The sequence below is a fragment of the Nycticebus coucang genome, chromosome 19 (genome assembly GCF_027406575.1).
Source record: "Nycticebus coucang isolate mNycCou1 chromosome 19, mNycCou1.pri, whole genome shotgun sequence".
Taxonomy (NCBI): Eukaryota; Metazoa; Chordata; class Mammalia; order Primates; family Lorisidae; genus Nycticebus; species Nycticebus coucang.
Window position 1 is genome coordinate 25120846 of NC_069798.1, and position 24582 is coordinate 25145427.

The following is a 24582-nucleotide window of genomic DNA, read 5'->3' on the forward strand; positions in this document are numbered from 1 at the left end:
TTAGCCGACAGGGACGGCAAACTCACAGGAAGCCCACAGGAAGCAGATAGTAAGCAACAAGTTTCTTCTTCTTCCTTCAATCTTTCAGCCTCCCTCTAGTGCCCGCTATTGACAGAGCTCACTTAGAGCCAGGCGACAAAGGAGAAAAGCAGTTGCAGAGCCTCCAGCCCCAATATTTACCAAGCTGAATAGAAAGCTGAGAGAAAATAGTATAAGAAGTAGCATACCAAGGTTATACCTTCAAAAATTAAAAGAAAATGTAGCTAATTTTTCCCCAAAGTGTTCATGTGCTCCTATGACTTCAATTATCACTACGGCGGCTGACCCTCAGATCGTAGACTCCATTCTTACTACTTATCTCAAACACATTATGTTTCAAACAGATCATCTTCTGAGAAAATCCAGTCATAAAAAGTTCTTTTTACTGAAAATTACAACATAATTATTGCTACTCAACCATAATCATACCACCTCTTACAACATTCTAGTCTTTCTTCACATATTTCAAACTTGACATAAGTCTGTTGCTGATATCCTCATTTTTGCTCCATTAGTGCCTAATTCGTTCTCTTCGATTACCAGATCATGTTTTTGTAACTTGTATCTGCAACTTATATGAGCTTTCATTTCATTTCCGTTGATCCCCATAGTGCTGTCTAATTGATCTTACTACAGCCCCACTGCCAAGCACATTACACTCTGTAAAATACTCTTCTTGTCTTCTCTGGCCTTGTAAGTATAAACTTTCAACTGGGTCTTCGTGATGGATCCTGTGCCTACATTCTCAGCTCTTACGGTATATAAGCATCACTAATGCAAAAGCACACTCAGATAGACATTCCTAAATTCTAAATTCCTACCCATTTATGTATAGTTTTATAATCATTTTCATAAGGCATATTCCTAATGTTGAATAGTAGATTATAACATCTGTCCTTTTAGAAGGTTTTGAATATGTATTGCAAAATTTCCATCTAGAAGGAATGGACAAATTCACATTTCCAATACAGCTTTTATAGCTCTGGATACGAGCATAATTTCCTCTTCCTATATTATGGTATATCATTGTATTAATTCAAGTCTTAAGATAATCAGAAATATTTATCAATTTAATATGTATATTTGCACTTGTGAACTGAATTCTCATAATTTCTGGAATATTTTGTATTGCTTTTTCATTTACAGGAGTTCTTAATCAATTTAAGGTATTAGTACATTGACTATCGTTATTTCGCAATTATTTTTCTTTTTCCAATGAACCATTTGCCTTTTAACTTTATTTTGAAGTTTTTCTTTCCTGACATATAGAATTTTTTCTTTTTGTATTAGGCATTTCCTTTATTTTAATTTATGTAGTAAATTATATCAGGATTTGTCTTTCTTGTCTCTGTTTTTGATGTTATAACTAATAATTCTTTTCACAATCTAAGATAATTTACATAGTCATGTATTATTTTAAATGACATTGACTTTGTTATCTATATTATTATCACTACAACTATTAATTTCACAAGTAGGACATAAAGACACTGTTATCCTCCTAATTGGTCTTTCAATTTTCACTCTTCAAATCAGCAGCCTCAGTGATTCTCAACCCAGAAACATCAGTGAACATTTTAAAACGTAAGTCAAAATTTATCACTAGTCTGCTCAAAATCAGAAATATCTCCCCACTTCACTCAGAGTGAATGGAAAATCCCTTAATGTGGTGGTTTGCATTATCTCTCTGGCATTATAATGGTGTTTCCTACTGCTCCCTCTGAGCCAGACTGCCTTTCCTGCTGTTTTTTGAACATGTAGGCATACTGCCACCTTAAGAATTTGTCTTCTCAGTGGGGACAAAAGAGCAGGACACTCTGGAGGCTAGTGGGGCCTTTGCGGCCTCTGAGAGTCCCCTCAGCTGTAGTCCTCCACCCAGCCTGGAGGAGGAGCACATCGCCAAGTCCCAGGGCTCCAGCAATCTCTGAGGCCAGAAGCTCCCAGGAGGGCTGCCCCTTAACGTTAGCTGGAATGGCCGCTAAACAATCAGATGCCGAAAACCTCTGACTCTGTGTGTGCTGATAATGGAGGGAGCTCCAAGTTGCACTGTCGAGTGAAACAAGCAAGACACAGGAGCAGAAGCAAGCTTGCGGGGCACTGCCTTTAGGTAAAAAGAAGGCTGCAAACCCATATTTGTATTTGCTCAAGTAGACACAAATATAAATAATATACACAAAACTAAAAAATAAGAAAAACTGTCTCCTGGAATGGTCTTCTCTCAGATGTCTACAAACTGTCACATCTCCTTTACCACTCTGCTCAAATGTCTCCTTCGTAGTTGTACTAAGTCAGGGGAAGCTAACTGCTTAAATAACTAACTTCAGAATCGCAGTGGCTTCACAGAAGAGGTGTTTCACACAGCGAGGGACAACACTGGGAAGATCTGAGTATCACAAAGGAAAAGAACACATTTTTATTAACATAGAAAACAGAGGACAAAATGTAACCCAGGAAGAGTGTTATCAAATGTAAAAAGAATCAAATAAAATAGAAGAGAAGTAACTGTGAAAAACAGAAACAGACGAAAAATTTCTCAAACTTGAACCTAAAAACCTGGAGTTAAAAGATTGAATATGTCATATATATTTGAGCAAAATTAATGAAAAATACTTAAAATAAACATAAAGGCAACTTTTTGCATAAGTGCAAAATAAATATATGTAAAGGTCATTTTTAAAGGCAATAAAATAATGCTAGCTTCAAATTTTCTCTCAACCAAATACTAATTAAAATTAGTATTTAAATAGTATTTAATTAGTTTATTTAAATACTAATAAACTCATGAACAAAGTCTGTAAAGATTTTGAGAGGAAATAATAACAATCATAATAATAAAACTAATAACTGTATGTATACTTATCTTGCGCAAAAACTTTCATTTAGCACATTTTAATCTCACTACAAGCCTAGAAGGCAGGTTTTGTAATTATCATCCTTGACAGATAAACACTGAAACTTTTTATTTTGGGAAAAAATGCTAAATCTAAATTAAAAGAATAATACCTTAATCTTGTATTATTAATTGTAATAAAATCAAACCACAATAGTGAATCAGGCTAAAAATAATGACAAAACCAGTAAGGTGGTATCAACTAAGAAAGCATTAAGCAAGATGACAGAAACCAGAACCATTAAAACTATAATATAATTACAGTTTTTTTAATTACTAAATAAAAATTTCTTGAGTAATCAAAATCACTCTAAATATTATTATATGAAGCTTACAGAAGCATAGCCCAAAAATGTCAGAACTGATAACAAAATGCAAAATTAGTGTAATACATACAAAAGCAAGAGTTAATAATATTAACTTTAACATAAACTGCCATTTTATTAAAAAATGACAATCCACATGGTCATGTATAATTATGATTCTCTGTGCACTCAATAACGAAACCTACAAACATAAAAATTAAATAGGAAATTCGAGACACCACCAATAATATATGACAGATCAAGCAGACTGAAATATAAGAACATTTATGTTGTGAAAATTATAGTTTGAACTAATCATTTATTATTTCCTAAAAATAATCTAAAAATAAAAGGTATCTATGGATCAAAAGTTATAGTGATCATATTTGAAGACCCAATGCAAATTAAGCAAAGACTGTTTGACATATATCGAAATCCCTACCACACTTTGCTTTCAACCTGGCAGAAAAGAAAAAGTCCTCTAAATAGTTTATTTATTTAGCTATTCACTTCCCCTCTCAAAAAAAAAAAAAAAAAAGAAAAGGAAAAAAGATTCAAGCAGCTAAATTCCTAAATTGTGACTGGGTCAGTGTACAGGTAAAAAGATAAAATGAAAATACTATAAATTAAAATTGCCAAAATTCCATTCAGCAATGATGTGATCATTTTAAATTTAAGAATATTTAAGAGTAAAATTTGATATTTGAAAACTCATAATTATTTTAATTGATAAAGGGGAAACACATCACAGCTGTTGGCTGTGGCTCTGCAGTGGGAAGAGGCATTACAGAAATGGCAGCCTCTCTAGAATATGAACAGTCCCTAAAAAATAAATCACAGTATCTAAACTATGTTTAGAGAGTACTAGCACAACTAATTAGAAAAAACATACCAGTGCATAGAAAAATAAAAGTACACTATAGACAAATAATTGCAATAAATGCTTCTAGGTGTTTGGGGGAAAAGCTAAATATAGTGGGCTATTGTCAATGCAAAAAAAATAAAAAGTCCATTAAAATTTACGTTAAAGAGTGCTTTAACATAGTATTAGCAGCAATTCTGAGGCACACCAGTAAGAAATGACAAGGTGCTAGAGAGAAACAAAAAAGGAGAAAGACTTCTTCTTTGGCTAACAGATCATGCTGTAAGTGAACATTCAAAATATCCTAAATTTTATTAGGGACTCACTGTATCTACGTGCTATCCTCCCTCTCCATACATTCTCTCCTGCTGTCTAAGTGTGTATGATCACTGAAGCAGTGGGCCTGTGCAAAAACATGAAGTGCTCCCGGTACGAAATTAGAGCTCTTACCACCCGTCCTCAAATTAAAATGTTCAAGTCCTCAAAGAGCCATAGATGTTAACGACATACTTTGAAAGCACCTTATGATGAGCCTAATTCATATTATTATTGCATGATTAATTGATGCTTAATCCTGTCAGAAGAACGTTTAAAGGAATATTAATTATATATAGCATGTTTCTAATTTTTAAAAATCTCATGTTACATTGAAATAGTTTTGGTGGCAGGTAAGTTCCCATTCAACACTTTATTCTTGTCTGGGAGAGTCATTGTTTAGTTTCTATCTCTGTGTCCAGGTTTATCACACATTCATTTCCCACTATTGAGACCACATAATATGTAATGTCTTTTGCTCAAAATGATCCCTCATTTTTCAGGGCATTGAACAAGGGCCACAATTTACTATTTGAAATTTGAGCGTTGTCATTATATTGAAATCTGTTTTTCCTGTCTTCCATCTTCCTGCTGAAGTGTGTTTAACATTGAGGCTAGGGTTTGGGCTGTCCAACACTGAATGCCTTGAATATAGTGGTACTAAGAAATTATTTGTAAGAATGAAAAATTGATCAGTGGCCAGTATGGAGAACAATTAAATATTGTAGTAATCTTTATAATTCTCAGTGATTAAATTTGTTTGTCATTTTTACTATTTTAATACCTGGTGATCAAGTGAGGCAATTAGTCACTTCCTCTGTATTAAGCTAAGAATTTGACACATGAAAGGGTCAATAACTAAACCAAACTTTAATAACCAAATTTGGAACTGCTATAACAAAGGGAAGATATATTTGCTGAGAGTAGAAAATATGAAGCAAAGTGAAAACCGTTAAACTCTACAAGGTATTGGGAGATTGTCTCTGTTAGAACTCAATCTAGAAATTGTTCTTCCGTGTAGCTCATTGTACCCCTCTGATAACCTAAATCACAGGGAGTACCGCAAGACTATGATGGAAAGATCGCACAGGCAAAGGCCTTGACATAGAAAAGACAGTCAGGTTCCTAAGCACCGTTCCTAACAGATTGAAATACTATACATCAGCCCTGGTTTGTAAGGATCTTTCCAAAACCAAAGGGGAATAACACTAGCTAGAGCTACAGTACTTGGATGAATATGTATGCTATAGTGAAAATTTAATCTTAAGCAATTGGATTTGAAAATTATAGGCAGTTAGTAAAAAATGCCATGACATAAAAACTGCCATTTGATGATATATGATATGGAATTGCCTAATGAAGAGAGAATTGAATTTAACTACAAAACCACGGTGTATGTTATCTGAAGTTTGTGTAGATATTATCTTAACTATGTTCTTAGTTGTTTATATTTCTAATTTTGTTGTGTTTTTGTCACATCCTCTATTAACTCTATTGTGACTTTTTTTTTTAACTTTTTATTGTTGGGGATTCATTGAGGGTACAATAAGCCAGGTTACACTGATTGCGTTTGTTAGGTAAAGTCCCTCTTGCAATCATGTCTTGCCCCCAGAAGGTGTGGCATGCACCAAGGCCCCGCTCCCACCCTCCTTCCCTGTCTCTGCTTTTCCTCGCCCCCATAACTTAAATTGTCATTTATTGTCCTCATATCAAAATTGAGTACATAAGATTCATGCTTCTCCATTCTTGTGATTCCTTACTAAGAATAATGTGTTGCACTTCTGTCCAGGTTAATACAAAGGATGTAAAGTCTCCATTTTTTTTTAATAGCTGAATAGTATTTTATTAAACAATCCCTAGAAATGGTCCATAATTGTGATCACTTTTTTTCTCAGAGGGGATACCCCAGATTAGTAACACCACTATTATAATGATGCCGTGGTAAGACATTTTTCTTTCCAGAAATGCTTTGCATGACATTAATAAACTCCCATCTTCCATGACCTTTGTAAACTTACCCCATTTCCAAAAAGGGATGAGATCAGGTTTGTGATGAGGAACCATATTATCTTCCCACTATTTAACACCAAATCTGATTATGATCATAGATACAACACCAACACTAATGATGAGATGTATCCATCTCTACACTTCCCAAGGTCAAACTATGATTTAGATCACATGAAGCATGTGTGTAACAAGGAGCTATCCAAGCAACTCATAAGAAATTATTTCCTGTAAATTTAGGGTTATTTTGTAAGCATCATTGGGATATTGAACAGAATCCTTAAGTGCTAGAAAGCAATAAACAATTTAACCATTTTCACTAGAGGGGATAGACACGGCGCCTGTGGCTCAGTGAGCGGGGCGCCGGCCCCATATATCGAGGGTGGCGGGTTCAAACCCAGCCCCGGCCAAACTGCAACAACAACAACAAAAAAATAGCTGGGCGTTGTGGCAGGCACCTGTAGTCCCAGCTACTCGGGAGGCTGAGGCAGGAGAATCGCCTAAGCCCAGGAGTTGGAGGTTGCTGTGAGCTGTGTGACGCCAGGGCACTCTACTGAGGGCAATAAAGCGAAACTCTGTCTTTACAAAAAAAAAAAAAAAAAAAAGAAAGAAATTTCTCATGTATTATCAAGGAAAGAGAATAAGAGAGAGTAGAGAAAGAGAGAGAGACAGAGAAATAGACTCAGACAGAGAGAGAGTGAGGAGATTTAGCTTCTGCACACCACTTAAGTTTGCTAAAGTAGAAGAGTATCCAGCTGGTGCAGTATAAAAGACATCTCTGAAATTCTTGCTACTAGCATCCATTTGGACAGAGAAATGATCAAAAAAGCATCCATTCATCCATATCTTTATTTATTCATTCAACAAGTATTTATTGAGTGCTCCCCCCATGCCAGACATAGTTCTGAGCTTTAAGGATACAGAAAAGAATATGACAGAAAATTTCCTGCCCTCATAGAGAATGAATTATTATGGCAGGAGATAGGAAGGCAAGAATCAAGTAAAAATGAATGAACAAAACAAGTTCAGATAGAGATTAGTGCTCAGAAAAAAAACCCCATGAGACCAGGGGATGCTTCCAAGTGGCTAGGCTAGGTACTCTCAGAAGTGGGAGGATAACAACAGGCATGTTGATGAAAAGATATGGCAGGGCAAGCACCAGAATCTAGACTGGGGTTGACAAACTGCAACCTGCAGGCCCAATTTGTTACTACTTGCTCTTATAAATAAAGTTTTATTAGCACATCCTCAAAAAAAAAAGAAAAGAAAAGATACGCACATCTCAATAATTTAGAGGCTGGTTATACAGGACTTTCCATTCATCTCTCTCCTGCTGACCATATTTTGCCATTTCACTAACTATTATTGTTCCATTAAAGTGGTGCAATGCCAATCAATAAATGACTATTGAGATCCCACTGTGATCTCAGCACCAGTACAATGGGAAATGTGGTTGAATTTAAATAACTAATTCTACTGCTGTGACAAAATATGAGGCAGAGAAAGGCGCTGAAGTCAATAAATAACTTCAGCATTCTTCTTTGGAGAGGTGAGTCAGTGTCCCAGTTTCCCCAATCCATTCACACCTCACATAACTGGAATTCAGTTTCAGGAACTCCTCGGAGGAGGCATCATTTACTGCCACTAGATGGCACCAATTATTTTCATATTTTTAGGCCAAAAAAATCTTTTTCTATGTAGGAATGGCCACATTTAAAATGGAAGAGTGCTGCATGGTACTGTTATGAATAAAATTATTATTCTCTTATTAATACTTTTCTTATAAGATAAGCAACAGAACTAGCACTAAACATGGTTGCTCTTTTACCAACACACTTTTTATTCAATGTATACTGAAATCCAAATACTGTTGGAGATTTATTAACACTGTCTTTGAATATGTAAAAAGGAAAGTAATTGAAATATATATTAATATGCCATAACTGAATGTATAAATGTAAAATTTAAATATAGAAATATAAGTATCAAAAATAGCTGATAAAAGTATGTTATGATAATACTTAACACCTTAAAACTTTCACAGCAAATCATTTGGGTAAAGCTTCCCACTGTGGTTCTCAAAAATAAGCAATATTTTAAAATATGTTGGAAAAAAACCACGGCTCCAAGTCATTACAATTAAATGTAACAAAATATATTTCAAAGTGTGAAACTGAATAGGAATCATTTAAGTAAATGTATATCATTTATCTATAGTCTATATAAAAACCTACTATGTATAGCATTATAAAATTTGATTAATAAAAATTCAGGTCAAGAAGACATGTTTTGTCATGATTCCCTATTCCAAGCTAGTAAATTTACAGTGCCATTAAAATATTATGCAAAAATTTTAAAAGCAAAAGCACGAAATATTCTCATTTCTCAAAAAGGTGGCTAGTAAACATTCAAAGTACGTTTATTCAGAAACAAACTATAAACATTCTCACGTATCTTATTACTAACATAAACCTGGTTCTGGAATAAATGTAACCTGTATTTTTATACTAGTAGGCTTCAAATTTTTTAAAATACACAATAATAAAATGAAAGAACATATGAAATGCATTGAAAATACAATGCTTTGTGAATATATTATAATTACTTAGAAGAAAAAATGAAAAGTAACATGTTTGTTATGCTAACAACTGTTAGAAATCTAAACTGCCTGGCTACTTCAGGATGAAAAATGAGCATCTCAAACTGCTGTTTATTTGACTATTATTATATTTCCTTCATTTTAAAACTGTCAAAAATAATACTTACTTCAATTTCTTCCAGAGTTTTTTGCCTCATAGCAAGAAGTGCCCTAAACCTCTTATCTTCCTGTGAAATTCTCTCTTCACATTGTTTTTTCTCTTCTGTTAAATGATCAAACACAGCTTGTGCCTGTTCCTTTTTAAATCTCACAGTTAAAAATTTTTCCCTATGAAGAAGGAATTGCATATACCACTAATTAATTCATGGTTGACTTTCTAAAATGGGCTTATGATATATTTAAAAAGACACAAAATGAAAAGAAAAAGGAAAACGTCTCTAGTTTCTTCTAAAGGGCCTATTTCCATAGAGGTAAATCTAAATGATACAGGTGGGAAAAAAAAAAAATCTATGGAGAAATTTAATAGATTCTCTTGGCTGCCTACCCAGCGTGCTTATGCTTGGTAGGCATTCCAAGGGAAGGAACATCTCCACCAAGCCATTTCTCTGTCTTCCTTAGAGGGTCTCAAAAAGTAATTATTAACTCAATATAATCACAGATTGAAAATCAGCAGATTACTTATAATGTAGCTTATCTGCAGTAATCTTTCTTTGCAACCCCACTTTGGGGAGCCACGTGGAAAGGCAAGACAGAGCTAAGTTGAAACCAGCTTTGCCACTAATTAGTGGTGTGATCTTAAGGTATCATTTTCCCTGAGCCTCCATTTCCTCAGCATTCATTTGAAAATGATACACAATTTAATATTTTTCTAAAAGAACTGGATGAGATGAGATACATAGATAGTCCAGCAAAGTGCTTGTCACAGTAACAAGCCATTCACTGGTAGCTTTAAATACTATGATAGGCCATAACCTATCATCATTAATTAACACTTTTCTAAGTAATTCCATAGTACGGGTTTATTCTTTTTCCTGTCAGAGGCAGAATTCTGTCAAATTTAGAGATGCAATTAATTCCCCGGGATATGGTGATCACGCTTATCTAAAAGGCAACAGAATCTAGCTACAGTTTTGAAATAGAAGTTAGGACTAGAATGGTAAGAAACCTGCATAAAAAAATTTTCGTCAGCTCCTAAGTTAGGCCTTTATGAGGTAGTATAAATTATATAATTTTTGGTTTATACCTTTGAGTACCAAAATATTCTCATAGGTGTTTCAAAATTTTATTTTTCTTTGATTTCTTACATAATATACCTAATATGATTTAGTTTTTTTTTTTTCCACATACAGCTGTATGATTGTGTTGAAAATAAGTTTTTACCAGAGCTAAATAAATCCTGGCTGAGTGCCTTAGCTTGACTGCATTAAAGCATATTGTATCAGGCTAAACACAACTTTTTTTTGATACTTTTTAACCCCTCAAGTATCATGATTTTGCTAATACTTATTTTGGCCTTATATATAAGTATATATTGGCCCAATATAAGTATATTATATATATATATGTATAACATATATGTTAACATACATCATATATATGTTAAATCAGACAATTATTCTTAAATCCAACAAATGCACATTCCTTTAACAGTCCTCCAAGATCTGTTCTCAATGTTTTAGAAAATAGGAACAAGAACGAAGATGTGTTAGGAAGGGCACCTCAGTTCTAAGGGAGAGTCAATGGATACACAGTGAGCCTCAGAACATGATCGTTCTCCAAGCCAAAGACTTTATCAACCTTTAACAGGTAACTTCCCCCACCTTGAAGACCCTGACTGAATGAGGCAACTAGATAAGAGGGCTTTGGAGATGCAAAATATGAACAAATTACATGAGAATTTGTAGAATATCTTCTTCTTCTTTTTTTTTTTTTTGTTGAGGATTCATTCGGGGTACAATAAACCAGGTTACACTGATTGCATTTGTTAGGCAAAGTCCCTCTTGCAATCATGTCTTGCCCCCAAAAGGTGTGGCACACATCAAGACCCCACCCCCCTCCCTCCTTCCCTCTCTCTGCTAAACTATAATCAAAAAATGTTGGGTGAAGAAACGTAAGTCATTAAACATGGCATATAAATACTGGTAAATCTGAAATTAATGCAGCATATTATTAATATCATAAAGAATACAATTATTATGCTTGGAAAAGGAGAAACATTCCTAGTTATTCAAATAACAATCCTAGAGATAAAATAATGGAAGTAAATTCATGATTATGGTTTTATGAACAAAAATTATTAAATATCATATATATTCCACATCAAATTATGATAAAATATATGGACCACATTAAGGATAAATTTAAATATAGACATTTGATTTTATTTCTCTTATTAATAACATATTACATATATTTCACATTTTGATAAAGTTTAAGTACTTACTTTAAAATATCAATCATCACGTCCAAACTATTCCTTCTCTTTTCTATTGCTTTTAATGCCTCATCCATTTCCTTTATTTGTGCCTGGAAAGTAACTGTTTTATTTTTAGTGGTGTCTATTTCCTGAAAAATTAATGAACGTTTACCCTGAAAAAAAAATACAGGAATGTTTCATTTTAAATTCTTGGATTTTAAAATTCTTGCCATTTGTGACACAATTACATTGGCTGTGTTAACAATTAAAAGCAAATGATAATCTTTATCAATATGAGTAATATTGTATTCTCCACTGTTAAATCTAATGAATTTTCTCAAACGGGTTAACACTTCTCTTTGTCTGTCTGTCTGTCTGTCTTTCTTTCCCCCAATACACAAACTTACCCCACCTTCACATACACACACATACACAACTTACAAGCATGTCATTTCAAGATGCAAGCATGTGGTAACTGGTTTTCAAATATGTATCAGGTATGTTGGCAAGGGCTAAGAAATTATGGATATGGTTCTGGTCTTTCAAGCAAAAGAAGCTAATGTTTAGCATCAGGACAGTTTCCCAAGGTGGACCTGTGCAATTCCAGAGTGAAGATGTGATTTTCCATCTGTTTTTGCATGATCTCTTCATGACTTTGGTGTTCATATTGGGCAATTCATGCACTCACCAAGTTACTGAATATTGTTCCCCACATCCAGAATTGCTTCCAATTGGTGTGACCATCTCAACTGATTCTACAGATCTCAGTTGCTCCCTTTGCTCCTATTTTTCTCCATATGCTTCCTGATTCTTTTTCTACTCTTTCAAATTTCAGGAATAACTAATTTTTTATATCTATCTCCCTATAAAAATTTGTTTTTTATGAGTTGAAATGCTGGGTACTACATTTGAATTTTTGTGTCCTTCTGCTTTCCTTGTTTTCTGGAGGTTCCGGAATTTTTATGCCAATAAATAATGAATGATTTTCTTTTTCTTATGCTAGAATGTAGTGGAAAGATGGAATACTAGCATACTTTGGTGGGCTCACTGGGGTATTATGTTATTCCTGGGAAAACAGTCAACTCACACAAAGTGGAGAGGTGTAAGCATGGATAGTCTGGGAACAGCGTGCTATCACTCAACTACATGTTTGGATCAGATTCCACAATTAATTTCTTAGTCTTAGCTGACAGCTCTCATGGGAAACTTAGATGACTTTAGAAGCAATGATATTAAGAACTTAGATTATCCTAGCCAATTTAACAGTGCTGAAGGTGACATCAGAGAATTCTACAACAAAGGCATAAAACACGCAGTGCACTTCCTGTGTACAGCAGTAAAGCAGACATTGTGTTCAAATATTAGGGCACCACTAGTACCCTGTTTCCCTGAAAATAAGACATCCTCCAAAAATAAGAACTACTTACAGGAACGATAAGCCGTCCCCTGAAAATAAGACCTACTGCATCTTTGGGAGCACACCTTAAAATAAGACACTGTCTTATTTTCAGGGAAACAGGGTAGGTACCATCAATGAGATTCTGGTAAATTTGGGTAGCATGTCTCCATAGATGTCCCCATAGTGGACTGGGTCTGGAGAAAAGAAATTAGGAGATGCCTCATGTCAGTCGAGAGTATACTCTTGCACATCTTCAGTATGAAAAAAGTTGGAGACCCTTAGAGCTATTTGTAAGTTCTTTGATGAAAGCCAAAGTATCACTGCAACACATAGAAAAAGATCCACACCAAAAAAATTTATAATTTGAGCATTCTTTGGCACTACTTTTTTCTCTAGTCTGAGTGACACAGGTTTCAGAAATCTAGAAGATTTCCACCAAAGTTACTTTCATGTCCAGGACCGAAGGGTCTGAAAATCTGAATTACAGTGAATTAACGTTTTACTACATAATATTTTTCATTATATCTTTCCTCTGAAAACTTTCAAAGTACGTATTTATAAAATACAAGGTATATTAACTATATTCAGATTCTAAAGTGTAGAGTGGCAAAACAGACAACTATTTTCAATGGCACACAAACTTTATGTCCATCCTAAAATTATTTCAGATTATATTTTTAATTTTTATTTACAACTTAAATGGCATGTTCTTATGTACTTCAAATACACGAGTTCAGTTTCTACATCCTGACTTAAATTAGTACTAAACTGGTAAAAATTCGGTAATGCTGATTAACTTAGCCCATAATTGAAAGTTTTAAGCACAGTGAAAGATGAAAGTATCTTTGCAGTTAAGTTCTAAGAAGACAGAACTGGTGTCTACCATAATGTTTGTACACCAGTTCTCAAAATAAGTACTTAATAAATAATCATTAATGGTATTTGATGTTACACTGGTTGCCACTTTCCCTAGAGTGGAATATGATCGCAGGCACACCAGGCGTCTAGGTCTCACCATACTCTCACCATAATTGCAGTCAAATATAAGGTCTGTTTCTAAAATGTTAAAAATAAATTAAAATTATGTAATCATAATGAAAACCATTCCTTGTCATACTTTAGGTAACAATTACTTTTTAGGTTTTCTATGCCTATTATCTCTAATCTCTACAACATCTGGGCATGGAACGTTTTCAACCTCTCTGTACTCCATTAGTAATTCTCCTCATTCTCTGGAAAAGCTTCCCAGATGCCTCCGTTGGGCGAGGTTTCCTGTCACATCTGAGCTCCAGTCACATCTCACCACGTGGTAATCTCTGCTCTGTCTTCACTCTGCCCCTTCCTTGCCTACTTCCCAGCAAGATGATGAAGATGACGTGCTTCTTGGGTAAGACAAGTCCTTCTTTCACTTCCATCTCCAGAGACTTTCAGCAACGTTGAATATATTGTAAGTGCTCAATAGTAATTGGAAAGACAAATTACTTTGAAGGTCTCATAGAAGTAAATTGTCTCTTTTTCGCTAACCTCCGATTCTTTGTATCTTCTACAATATTGAACCCACATTTACAAACACATTCAGCCATGTTTTTCATTGGAATTTGTTTATATTTGTTAGATATACCACATTTGACAACTTTTACTTAATATTCTTGATACTATTATTAAGATGGAGACATAAGAACTGTGTTTGCAATTCAACTGAAGTGTTGAACACCTATTTTTAATCTTTTGTTATTTGTGTGAGAAGTATTGTGCTATTAGTAATACTTTGATGAGTATTAATTACTGCCAAGAATGTTTTATTCCTGAGTTTAACGGGAATACTCTTTAATGTTTCTCATTAAGTGTTAGAAAATATGGCAGGCACAGTATAACAGATTATTAAACTCAGGATGTTTTTATTCTGTTTCTAAATAGATAAATATTATTTTTAAATCATTATTCACTATAAAGTTCTGTCAAAGCTAATTGCTCTTTTTCTGTAAATATTGTGAATTATGGTCGTATAGATTCTTATTTTGAATCATCTTCACATTTTTCAAAGAAATCTGATTTTACTGGGTATTTTTTCATACATCGTAAAATACATTGATATATTTAATATCTGATCATCTATGCTTATAAGTAAGATCACCTATGGATTTTTTTGCTGTTATTTTTTGGCTATGGTTTTAGGGTTTTACTATCATTAGGAAATGAACAAGTTTTCTATATTTTCTTATGCTCTATAGCTGGTCTATGTAGAAAGGCTCATTGAGTATCTGGGCCTATTCTTGTTTTCAGTGGTAAAGTTTACACAAATTACAATTCTTTGATCTGTTCTTGCCATATTTTTTTTTTCTCTTGACCCAGTTCTCATCATTTGCACTTTGCAAATAAATCATATATTTCATTTTGCTATGAAAAGTAGCATTCTTCAATTCACTTCTATATTTAATTATGTTCTTTTTAATCATTCTCAGGGCTGTTAATTTTGATTTTCTCATTTTTCCCTTAATAGATATGTCAAATGTTTTTAGTTTTATTTTAATCAAAATTATTTATTGGTAATGTCAAAGTATTATCTTGACCTATTCCATAAAGTTGGCTATATAGTTTATTATTATTGGACATTTATAAATAAAGGGTAATTTCTATTTTAATGGCTCCTTAGCACAGAAGCAAATTAACAAGGAAAATGTGATTTAAAAAATATTTCTAGTAGTGTATATACATGTTTTTCTTTATTGATTTCTGAATTTTCTTCATTGTGGTCCATAAAAGTAACCTGGATGATTTTACCAGTACAAGGTTAAAAGCATAGAGTCCTTGCCAACTGCCTGGGTCAGAATGAAGTTCTATCGTTAATGAGTTGTATGAGCCTATACATGTCAGTCAAAAAACAAGGCATCATATTTCTCAACAGCAGAATGGAGATAATAGCACACTCTTCCTAGGGTTATTAGGAAGGTAAAATATGTCATGTCTGGCATATAGAATTCATGAAGCAAATATCTAATATTATTATTATTATTATTATTGTTATTTTGTTCTGTAAGTTTCATTTTGATACGTCTTTTGTCTCCCAGTGCAAGAAATGTATTTTTTTAATGATATGATGACACCTCTGAGGGCCTACACGCCAACACCAATGAATCCTCTAGGAACTAACTTTAAAATACAGTAAGTTAAAGACAATGTGGACTTTCTCCACTTTCCCTTCTCCAATTATTCTCTAAAGATAGGAATGTTATTTGTGAAGATTTTCATGGGGGAAATATTTCTAATTTGGAAAAAGCCCTGAAGCCCTTTGATATAGAGCAGTGGTTCCCAACCTTCCTAATGTCGTAACCCTTTAATACAGTTCATGTTGTGGTGACCCCCAACCATAAAATTATTTTCATTGCCAACCACAACATGAGGAACTGTATTAAAGGGTCGCGGCATTAGGAAGGTTGAGAACCACTGCTACAGAGTCATTTGCTTATGCTGCTTACACGCCTACTTGAGGGTAAAATTTAGATGTCAGATAGGATCAAATGTTTCAGTCTGTAGATTAGTCCCATCTGTAGCAACACAGTACTATCTAGGATGCTATAAACCCCAACCCCTACTTTGTCAAGATAGAAAACACAATGAGAAGGAGCAATCGCTGAGTGTTATGGTGTAACACTGTACTGTACTGTACTCTGATTTTTTTATTTGAATGATGAATTTTATGACTCACATGACAATGTAATTAATGTTATATCCATTTAAAAATAGAAAATCCAGAAAGATTAAATGACTAGGAGACTGAAGACTGGCTACATACTAGACACATCTGATTCCAAAGCCTTTGCTTTTATTGTTACACCATGACTGGCTCAGGACCTTTGATCAGCGCTGCTGAAAGAATCTATGTGAGATTTTATTATACATGCAAAAAGCATGCATGAGTCTTTGGATCGGGTAGAAAGGTATTTTTGCTATGTAGGAAATTAATTAATCTCTACAAACCTCAGCTTTTAATTTGTATAATTAAGATAGTAAGTACGTCACAGGGTTGCTTTAAGAATCCAATGAAATAATCTGAGCCTTGTGTTTGGCCTTTGTCAGCACTTTGAAATGATGATAATGATGAAGATCGTAATAGGTGGGTGACCTACTAGACTTTTACTAATAGTGCTGTCTAACGACAATACACGTGCAGGGAAAATGATTTTCCTTTTCTCTCTGAATTGACTCAGCCATTTTTCATTGCTGGAATAATCCCTTCTATTATGACTTATAATTCCTTTTCTAAAAATTTATTTTTAAGCTTTATTTGTTTATTTATTTATTTTGAAATGGAGTCTCACTTTGTCACCCTCTGTAAAGTTCACAGCAACCTCAAATTCTTCGGCTTTTGTGATCTTCCTTCCTCACTCTCTTGAGTAGCTGGGACTATAGGTGTCACCACAATGCACTGCTGTGGTCTCACTGTTGATCAGGCTTGTCTTGAATGCCTGAGTTCAGGAGATCCACCTGCCTCAGCCTCCCAGAGCGCTCGAATTATCGGCCTGAGCCACCATGTCCAGACTACTCGTAATTCCTCAATCCTAGTGTATATTTTTTCTTAGAAGTGCCACCATCAAGGAAACTCTCAAGTACTAGGTCAGACAATTAAGTTCACAAACTCATCCTAGGAAAATGGTACATACCTCATTGCCAGATATCACTACTGTCACCTTCAAAGAACTCCCCTTGGGACCACACACAAAGCAATTTTGGAACTGTCTTTCTGGAATAGCCATCAGAGCTATCATCGTACAAAGTCTGAAAATTAAGTTCATGAAGTCATTCTAGAAAAAGTGCTACATACCTTATTGCTGAATATTAGTAATGTCACCAGATGGCCAAGCTACTTTGAAGGTGACCATGCTGATATTCAGCAATAAGGTATGTAGCAATTTTTCTAGGATGACTTCGTGAATTTTATTGTCTGACCTCACATACTTGAATCTATTTAAGCCTTTTTTTTATTCAAAGAAATCCACCAAGGCTTCAGACAGAGCTGTTTCTTTTTATGAAATCTTCACCAAATACAGCCATGGAAATGCTGGAATTGAACCACATTATTTTTCACAGAAGGGGTGAAGTCTACTCCCTATCCTCAGCCTCACATACTCTGAGTCACCTTTCTCAGAGACGCCACTCTCTCCTTTACCTGGAGAAAGGAGTGAATGACACAGTGAATATAGGAGATGTAGTGCATGGCATAACCGTGGCCAGGTGGGCCGTGCCTGGGGCAGAGGCGTGGAAGTTGGCATGCGCTAAGCCTTCCTTCTCCTTCCATTGGCTAAAAAAGATGCTGACCTTGCCAGTTAGCTTCAAGTTCTATGTCCATGATATAGAAAAAGTGAGTTTTGCCTTTGGCTGAGAGGCATTCACCTAATTAACCTGTATCAACAGTTTTCATTGAAATAAATTATTAATTCAAAAGTATTTTTTGAAATTAAATATCTTACCTCAGTTGCTATCAGTGCCGCACGGGTTTTCTTTCCCCTTTTTCTCAATCTTTTATGTGTTTTTGCCACTTTTCTTTTAACAAAACTTTTCTTCACAATTACGTCATAAAGTTTCTAGAAAACATTCAGATATTAAGATGTGCATCATTTCCAACTGAATTATCCTGATTTAGGCCAAATAGTACCTACATTACTATTTTAATAATAACAATATTTTTTTTTTAAGTAAAGGGAAAGAACCAGCACACATGAATTACAGACACATACTATAATAGCCCCAAATCCCAATATGCTTTTCACATTACCTGAAAAAAACAGGATTTATTAAAACTAATAAACTTCATAGAAATGTTAAATTTTTATTACAATATTTAACGTATTTTAACCAAAATTACAACTCCAAATACAAATTGTTAGCCATCATTATTGAAAAGTATGTAAAATCTTGTTACTCCCTAGAGTTTGTGCTAAATGATTATTAGTCCTTAGGATTTATTAACTATTAAAATAAAAATAAAAGCAAAAATAATTACTGAACTATAAGAAGAACCATTGGCTATCATAAAATAAGGGGAAATAAAAGTCATTAATCTTTTCTGCAATTCATTACCATACTCAGACAGTTACACTGAGGCTTTTGATACAATTAATAAATTTCCATCATTAATGTAAAGGGAAGACATTATTAAAATCATTCATCCCGCTGGATGTTAGTCTGGTTATCTATTTGTTACAAGAGCATTACAACATAGTTTAGAAACCCCAAACAGAGTGACACTCAGAATTTGTCCTTTGCATGCTTAAGGACTTATACAAGCCGCTGTAGCAGTGGAAGCCCAAGTTTTCTCCAGTCTGTAGATGAGTACACTCCCTTTTGCCTATTTCAAAGATCAGAAAAAACCTTTAAGACTCGAACACTTAGTCAATCATAATTTTTTAAATAAGGACTTTTTTTAATTATTAAGGATGTAAAATTACATCATTATTCACAGAGAGAAAAAAATCCCATTGCCAAAATGGCTCAAATAAATATATGTACATCTCCCCTGCAGAGAAGGACAAAAATATATGACTCTTACCACACCCTCTGGCTCTTCCAGAGACTAATGACATGATGTGTGCCTATTTTTCTAGTAAACTTTGCTTTGGGAAGGTCTAGTAATATCAGTTACTGACACAAATTTGTAGTTCTGAAAATATTTTATCAACACTTTATTTTTCACCCTAGCTGTCTAAATGTCTATATTTATTCAAAATTTACCATGAAAATATCAAGATACCTTTTATTTTATACAAATAAACATTACTTCGGCATTTCATCAAGAAACAGTGAAGACTTTGAATTAAGTTAACCATGGTGGGCAATCACAGCAGATAAGTCACAATTCATTGATTTGGAAACTGCCTTTCCAAAAAAGACTCCCTAAGAGAAGAATATAAAGTTCTATGTAACATTAAAAGCATTAATGGTCTTGTTACAGTTTCATTATAGATTAGTAGTGTGGCCCCCAAATAGTTACTTAATTCGTTCATCCTGTTCCCATTAGGAATCATAATTTTCTAAATAATACTGTAAAATCACATACATGATTTATCAACCTGAATATTCCTGTAAATTAGTTCCTGGATCTATTAAATGCTTACGTCAGAGTGTCTTTTGTGGAGAGCTCTGATCCTCTCAGCCTCTGCTTCTAGGTCCAGCAGAGGTGGCTCTATTTCTGCCAGTGCTAGAGTGTAGATGGCTTTCTTTTTCATTAGTTCATGCCTCTCCTGTAGCTGCGTTTCTTGAAGGGAATACAGCCTCTTCTGCAAGCAAAGATTTTAGATAATTCATTCTGTTATTAATTAATGAAACATTTACTGAGCTCCTATTTAGTGTCAAGCAGTATTCTTTGTTGTTATTTGAAAATCATATACTAAATGCTACCATAAAAAGTAGTGGGCACAAATAGAGTATATTTAAAGAACAAACAGTTATTATTAGAATAAACAAAGGAAACATTTTAAAAGACAATGAAAAGCAACCAATATTAAATAATATCAGAGGATTAAAAGTTAGCATACTAATACTATTAGCATACTTATACTTGGAATATATGCAAATTCTGCTATCTTAGACCAACTAAAACCAAAAAGTTAACAGCATAATGTTAGGCCAAAAGGGTGGTGATGGGAGTTACAGAATTATAAAGCATATAACTACAGAAACAAATTAGGAAATTTGGTTTTTTCAAACACAAACAAAAATAGAGCTGCTATGTTTGCAAATGCAAGTTTCCTAACAGAAAAAAGAAAATCACAAAATTTGGATTTGCTTCAAACAGGGCCAAAGGTGTAAATAATCCCAAATAACACTATTGTGAACTATTCTACTGCTTAATTTTATTTTTCTTAAAATAATAATGCTGTTTTCAAATATGCATGTATTTCTGAAATGGGGCCATTTCAGACACATGTTATAGATCAAAAAGAAGAATAAAACCCAACTTGGATTCCAGAGGATACACTGAGTAGTAGACAAAAATTTAAAAAAATTAAGTGGATTTTGCTAATTTACATGCTTTAATTTCTGAATCTTTATATAGAAATAACATAGCATATTTTTCTCTCATGGTTAAATAAAGAAATTCAAGTAAAAGACACCAAACGTAAAGAAAACATGACATCATCTAAAGAGTTAGACACTTAGGAATAAGATCTTCCTGCCCTTTTATTAGAATGGCAGAAATTCCCATTAAGCCACAAAATGAGATATGTGTATTGCAGGTCAGTTTCTTTATGCGTGATCAGAAACTGTGAGTTGTACACAGAGGGCAACTGTCATCAGCTAAGGAAAGAAAACTGCTGGCTTGCAAACCGAGTAGTGACAAGATGCCTCATTACAGCCAAATTTAAAATGCTAAGTAAAATGCAAATTAAAGGAAGAATAAAATATTGAAACGGAATTCGTATTACCTGAATCATCATCGAGTTAGTCACTTGAATTCGGGTGAGTTTTTTCAAGAAGTCTTCTCTGGCCTATGGGTTAGCACATTTTAAAAACAGGAGTTTTATTCACAGATTGTCAAAATACGAAAGGAAAGGAAATAAGGAAATATAAGGAAAATTGTTAATACAAGATAACATTTTACTTAAGCTATCATTGACTATAAAATATTGAGTATAAAATATTCATTACAATTTGAGTATTACTAAGTTAAAAACAAACCTGATGTTGTCTGAGTTAAAGTGATCAAGTGGTACAATACCAGGTTTGCAAAAATTCAGTTCCAGTCATTTATATTCCTGAACTGAAAAAATCAAAGTCATCTGAAAGCAGAAACTGTACAGTTGTCAATTTCTTTTTTAAAATAAAACCTGTTTTTCTTTATACCACTTTTCAGAATTAACCCATTCAACTTTGAAAACAAAATAGTAGATTCAAGTGCAAAATATGATTGGATTCTCCATTTGGCTACAATTCCTTTAAAAAAAAAAATCATGCCTAGAAAAGCTAATGGGCCAAAAGAAACAGAAAGAAAGGAAAGAAAGGAAGAAAGAGACAAAAAGAAAAGGAAAAAATCATGTGTTTCTCTGTTACTTGGATAGTGTTAAATTATTTATAGTGTTGCCTAACTTATCACACAAAACCAGAATTTGTAGTAGTTCATAAAGTTCCTTATGCCTTAGAATTACATCTTAGAAACCCTAATTCAAGAGAGAAGGTGAACGTGAATTTAAGCAGTCCTCATCAAAAGTGATATATGGCCTTGCAAAGAAGAACCATGGCGATTCAGAAATGTCTCTAACATCTGCACTCTGTTACTGGAATTCCTCATCATATCCCAGAGCCTATAGAAATGATAGAAAGGTCTATAGGTCTCCAGCCCTTCCCTTACTTGATACAGCAACTCATCAAAATTATGCTCCCCTAATGTAAAAGAATAATTCCAAAGAAGGAAAAAAGTGATAAGTAATAACTTTAATATATCAATTTACCTAAAGACATAAATACATGTAAAATCAATTTATACAATGATATATTTTGATAATTTAAAAGAAATTAGAGACCCATTTTAACATGATAGCAGACATAGTACGGTTTTATCAATCTGTATAAAAAATGGAACAAGATTTAAAATTCCTTTAATGTTTACATGGATGGAGCTGGAACATATTCTTCTTAGTAAAGTATCTCAAGAATGGAAGAAAAAGTACCCAATGTACTCAGCCCTACTATGAAACTAATTTATGGCTTTCACATGAAAGCTATAACCCAGTTATAACCTAAGCACATGGGGAAGGGGGTGCTGGAGGGGAGGGGAGGGCAGGGGGGAGGATGAGCAGATGGAGGGTGATTGGTGGGATTACACCTGCGGTGCATCTTACAAGGGTACATGTGAAACTTAGTAAATGTAGAATATAAATGTATTAACACAATAACTAAGAAAATGCCAGGAAGGCTATGTTAACCAGTGTGATGAAAATGTGTCAAACGGTCTATAAAACCAGTGTATGGTGCCCCATGATCGCATTAATGTACACAGCTATGATTTAATAATAAAAAAATATAAAATTCCTTTATAGACTAAATAAAAATATGTCATATTCCAATATAAGTGCTACATATGATCTTTATCTGAAAATAGTTGAAAAAATGAGTATGTGTGGGTTTCTGCACATATGTTGTGTTTCTGTATATTGGAGAGAGGAGAGGTGAATGGTGTAAAACTTAAGAGTTAAACAACTATTAGATTATATTAGATTATGCCGAATTTAAGAAAATTAGTGGGGGATATCAAACCAAGTATGTGTTCTAGAAAGATCACTATGGCTGCAAAATGGATTGATCAGTATGTGTTTCTTTAATATTTATCCATATAGTCATTCTTTGAAATTTTTAATTGTCAGTGAGAGAGCAATCCATTGTTTAAAACACTTTGACTCTTAACTTAGACAAATGAATATTTTACAAAAAGGACATGTGGAAGTAAGACTAACCATTTCTGTGAGCAGTATATAAAAAATTATAATAAAATGAACAAGGAGTCTGAAACTGCAGGATTGTAACAATTGCGTATCTTTGAAAAGGATAAAAGAACGCATTTGACTTCTGTGTATCTATACAAAACCTGTTACCAATGAACAAGTTTGTACTCACTATAGGATAAACATCCTGGGGTTTTTCCCTGGAACCTCAGAGAACTTCTCTAAGCTCTGTCTTCAGCCATGTTCCCCAACCTTTGTGACCTAGACAGCAGCATCAAATGACTGGTCACTAGGACAGGAAGTGTTTGCCAACGGTTGGCCCGCCAATGCCATACCCACAACAGACCCAAGGTCACAGCGAATGCTTCCAGACAGATGCTAAAAGCCTTCCTATGATGCCATCTACTTTACTGAAAATATGACTGAGCCACCAAGGTACTTGCAAAATGCCCAGAAGCTGGGCAGTGTCTACAACTACTGAGTTACCAGACTTCAAATCGCCATGGCAAATGTGAATAACTGACGTAAGGAGAGCCCTGGTCAAAGGTCTTAGGCCACGGGCTGTAACATCTGGGTGAGGAAAGTTACTTGTTTTCACATCCTGTTGTCACAGGCTGTGTTCCCAAAAAAGTTGACCCTGGAGTAGAGTTTAGTGTGCAGGATACTTAGAATACTCACTAAGGCGCACTCTTGGAATCAACCACCCTGAATGGGGAAGGAATGAAGCAGGATCCCGCAGGGCCACAGGAGGAACTGAGATACAGCCCTGCAGCTACCTCTGCCAACTTCAGTGGGGGAGCCATGAAGCGAGAAGGGACCTTGGGTTTTGCCCCCAGTTGCCCCAAGAGGACAAGGCATGTCGTCTTATACATGTATTTATCAATAATTGGATGTGAGCTGCCCCAGAAAGGGAAATGACCTTAAGCAAAGCAACTTAATTGATTCCTAAAAGGGAATAGAGCAGTTTCATCCACCAAATGCCATGAATCCCCTCAATGATGAAATTATATTTGTACTCCTAATAATAATGACAGCCAAAATATATTACATGTCTCCTGTGTTGAATTACCTTGTTTTAACTTCACAACAAACTCTATAAAATAGCTACTATCATTCCCTTTCGCATCTAGGTGAGACAGAGAGATGACATAAATTGCCCAAACACACAAAGCTGGCAGGTGATGAAACCAGGCTGACTGAGAACATCTCAGGGACAGGTAGATCTCAGGACCCTCCAACATGATAAGTATATTTAGTGTAGATACTCCTGATGTCATGGTCACCTCTCCTTCCTGTGCCTCCCCCCTTACCATG

At 34.4% G+C, this 24582-nt stretch overlaps 1 protein-coding gene across 1 annotated transcript in view; it reads right to left on the reverse strand.

The window, feature by feature from the left end:
• CCDC178 (coiled-coil domain containing 178) overlaps nt 1-24582 on the reverse strand; it is a 427305-nt gene that overhangs the window by 260369 nt on the left and 142354 nt on the right. The window contains exons 13-17 of the mRNA XM_053571342.1: nt 21256-21318; nt 19945-20106; nt 18301-18414; nt 11461-11606; nt 9166-9344 (exon numbers count right to left, since the gene is read on the reverse strand). Of these exons, the coding sequence (XP_053427317.1) occupies nt 9166-9344; nt 11461-11606; nt 18301-18414; nt 19945-20106; nt 21256-21318 (664 nt within the window). The remainder of the gene's footprint in view (nt 1-9165; nt 9345-11460; nt 11607-18300; nt 18415-19944; nt 20107-21255; nt 21319-24582) is intronic.